General features: G+C 37.8%; 1 protein-coding gene across 1 annotated transcript; it reads right to left on the bottom strand.

Moving 5' to 3' along the window:
* Positions 1-3,121: 3,121 nt before the first annotated feature.
* On the bottom strand, positions 3,122-3,767 carry LOC116031869 (chlorophyll a-b binding protein of LHCII type 1). The gene has a single exon (XM_031274206.1). It carries the CDS (start codon positions 3,686-3,688, stop codon positions 3,206-3,208), a length of 483 nt encoding a protein of 160 aa, XP_031130066.1. The 5' UTR covers positions 3,689-3,767; the 3' UTR covers positions 3,122-3,205.
* Between the last annotated feature and the right edge of the window lie 7 nt (positions 3,768-3,774).

Here is a 3,774-nt window from a genome sequence, read left to right on the forward strand (position 1 = left end):
CTACAAGAAGTGTGAAGATCGAGCTCCTTTAATTTGTGGCTTGATGAGTTTCATGCTTCTTTCCACTACAACCTATATATACGACATGGATGCCCAATTCAAGGTCCTGTACTTTTGGATCATAATCTTTCATTTTATTGGTTGATCAAATATCCTTTGGATTAAAAAGTCTAGCTAATTGGATTAAGAGCAGATTCCAGTTATCTTCAAAAAAAGAGAGCAGATACCAGTTGCTGCACCCAATTGGGTCTGGCCATGTGTTCAATTGGATTTGTGCAATAACTTCCTTATAATCAGCAAATAATAAAAGAAAAGTTCCTATTAATTTATCTAAATAACTACCTATTAACTTATCTAAATTTTCAAATTTTAATACTATTAGGATTAAATGTTGAACACTACCTAACCTGAATTTGATACCACTTGTTAGGAACAATCTAAGCGCTAACCACTAAGCTAAAAGCTGAAAGTACAACTTTAATTTATTTCTTTAAATTTGTTAAGTTTGTCTCATATAAGGAATATGAATTTATCTCATATAAGCAATATAATATGGGTGGACATATTGGGTCGGACCCATAATACAAGTGTAGATGCCTATAAATACGTTGTTGAATCTCTAAGTGGTGTATACCATCACAATTAATATAAGAATAGTTTCACTCACGTGCACGTAGGTTGCAGGCACATTGTAGAACCACATAAATCTTGTCTTCTTTACTTTTTTTGTCATTATTATTGTTTCTTGTTCTTGTACTTCTTTACCATCAAAGTTTGATGGTACAAGGAATTTCAGGTTATGGCAGTCTAGGGTTAAAGGATTTGTTGGCACAACAGGCTCTTCTGAAAACCTTAAGGTAGAAAAGCCAGCTAATCTAGCAAAGGCTGATTGGGGGATTCGAAGGAATGCACGACATGAATGATTCGGTTATGCCCCGTGGATGAATTAGTGTATCACGTTATGGCATTGGAAACTTCAAAAGAAATTTGGGATGAATTGGAGATGGAAAAATCTTTGACGAACAACTTGTATCTAAACTAGAGGCTTTATGGCACTACTACAAATAAAACTTTTAACGTCAGTTTTTTTGGGACAAACGACGTTGATTTTTTTCCAACATCATTATGTCAGACGTTATAAATAAATGATACAACGTCGTATATTTAAAAAAAATAAATAACACATACGACTTTCGTTTTTAATAAAAAACCGACGTCGTATAATTTTAAAAAATAAAAGTAAAAATAACAAACGAATGGCTTGGAATCTTGACCCCATTTTGTACACCAATTAAGAATTAACAATATACAAACACAAAGCATTAGAACACAAAGCATCTTAAACCCCCTAATTTCCCCTATTTTCATAGAAAAAACCAGGTTTATGCAATGAATGGCTTGGAATCTTGACCCAACTCTCATTGAGGCCAAGAATCCTCCAAAACATGCTAATGAATGTTGTACACCAAGCATTAATAATATACAAACACAAATCCTTCATAAACTCAAGAACCCTAGGTTAGAGTTCTTCCCCTTTTTACAATAATCACAAATTAAGCATCAAGATAAATAATACAACCCTAAATCAAACCCATAAACTAACTACTCATGATTAAATAACATAAAGAACACAAAAGCACAAGTAATAAACATAAATCTTGCAAAAGAAAAGAGATAAGGGAAAGAAAGCTTCTCTACTGAAATGGATGGTAGAACCTTGAAATCCAAGATTACAAGTTTCAAAAGTGTTAAATAACATAAATCCAAACCTAATCTAATCTAAAAATATGAAAGGAAGTGAAAGGGAGTGTTGAGGCGATGGCAGTAGGTATGAAAGAAGAAGGAGAATGCTATGCTTTGAAAGGAGAGGGAATTGGGTGGGCTTATGCTGAAACGGTTTTTTTTTTTTTTTTAATTTAATAGCTTTACGACGTCGGTTGTTGCTTTTTTTAAAAAAAAATACAATTAACCATATACGATGTCGCGTCGATTATACACAAATCGACGTCGTATAGGGAATTAATTTTATTTATTTATTTAAAAAACGATACGACGTCAGTTCATTGATGAACCTATTATATCGTGGCTACCCTGGTTTGGAGGTCCAGTGATAAATTCACTGGCAAGCACTACCTAAGGCGCATGAAAAGAAGACTTCTTTTTGGGCAATGATATTTGGGAGAAAAAGAACTCGATCAACAAATCTTCACTACTCCTTTGCTTTCTTTTTTTTTTTCCTGTTTTCGTCCCTCAAATTCGGTACATCGCCTTGTGACGCGCGATCCAGTCATCTCAGCTTGTCATGTTAACGCACTCTATTCGGTGCCCTCACCACGATGTACACTCAGATGAATGACACCAGGTTTTGGCAATTAGCTAGCTAAATAGTAGCTTTCAAAAAAAAGAAAAAAAACTAGCTAAAAAGTAAAATTATACCCCTTATGCAATAATCACATGTTTACTATCAATTGGCAATGTCACCCTAACCTAAGCCCCAAATCATACTACTCACACTCCATAAACACAAACAAGTAAAGAACACAAGTAAATTTCAAGGACATTGAACATGAAATTTAAAAAGAAAAATAAGAAAAGCTTCTCGATTGAGGAATTGAAATTCTTGGTTGAAATCCGCTTCAATCCAATGTTACAAGCTAGAGTTATGCACTTCCCATGCAAATCTATTCTAATCTAAGTTAAAAGTATCTAAAGAAATCAATGGAAAAATCGTCTCTACTCGTATCTAGGCCTCTGAAAACCACAACAGAGGGTCGGCACATGGGCACGCACACGCCTATGTCTGAACATAGGCGAACTCAAAGGCGTGTCAGTGCCCATCTCCAGAGATAAGGGAGTGGAGCTGTATGAGTGATCAAGTAGTGGTGTACACATAATTTATGTGAGGATGTGCTATCAATAGAAGCAATTGTAGCTTTAAAAAAAAAAAATAGAAGCAATTATATGTGAATGATCAAGGATCCATTGGACATAGAAGTTGCAAAATGGGTCTTATTGGTTTTGATATATCCCAATTTGTTTTCAACCAGTTTTATCAACTATACAGATACTTAGATCATAACAGTGATATTTGGATGAACCACAAATTTAAAACAATAAGAAATGCAGCAGAAAAGAATTCGCATATTATCCATTACATCAAACCAGTTTATTACATCACACAAGAACACACTAACTCTACTCATATTCACTTTCCGGGAACAAAGTTTGTGGCATAGGCCCAGGCGTTGTTGTTAACGGGGTCGGCAAGGTGGTCAGCAAGGTTCTCCAATGGGCCCTTTCCGGTGACGATAGCCTGAACGAAGAATCCGAACATGGAGAACATGGCAAGTCTGCCATTCTTGATCTCCTTCACCTTGAGCTCGGCGAAAGCCTCTGGGTCGTCAGCAAGGCCCAATGGGTCGAAGCTGCCACCGGGGTAGAGTGGGTCGGTGATCTCGCCGAGGGGTCCACCGGCAATACGGTAACCCTCAACGGCTCCCATCAACACAACTTGGCATGCCCAGATGGCCAAGATACTCTGTGCGTGGATCAAGCTTGGGTTGCCCAAGTAGTCAAGACCTCCCTCGCTGAAGATCTGAGCTCCGGCCTTGAACCACACCGCCTCGCCGAACTTAACGCCGTTGCGGGACAACAGCTCCGGGAAAACGCATCCAAGAGCTCCCAGCATCGCCCATCTGCAGTGGATCACCTCCAGCTCACGGTTCTTGGCGAAGGTCTCTGGGTCAGCAGAGAGGCCAGCAGTGTCCCATCCGT

Source organism: Ipomoea triloba, chromosome 10 (genome assembly GCF_003576645.1).
Source record: "Ipomoea triloba cultivar NCNSP0323 chromosome 10, ASM357664v1".
NCBI classification, from domain to species: Eukaryota; Viridiplantae; Streptophyta; class Magnoliopsida; order Solanales; family Convolvulaceae; genus Ipomoea; species Ipomoea triloba.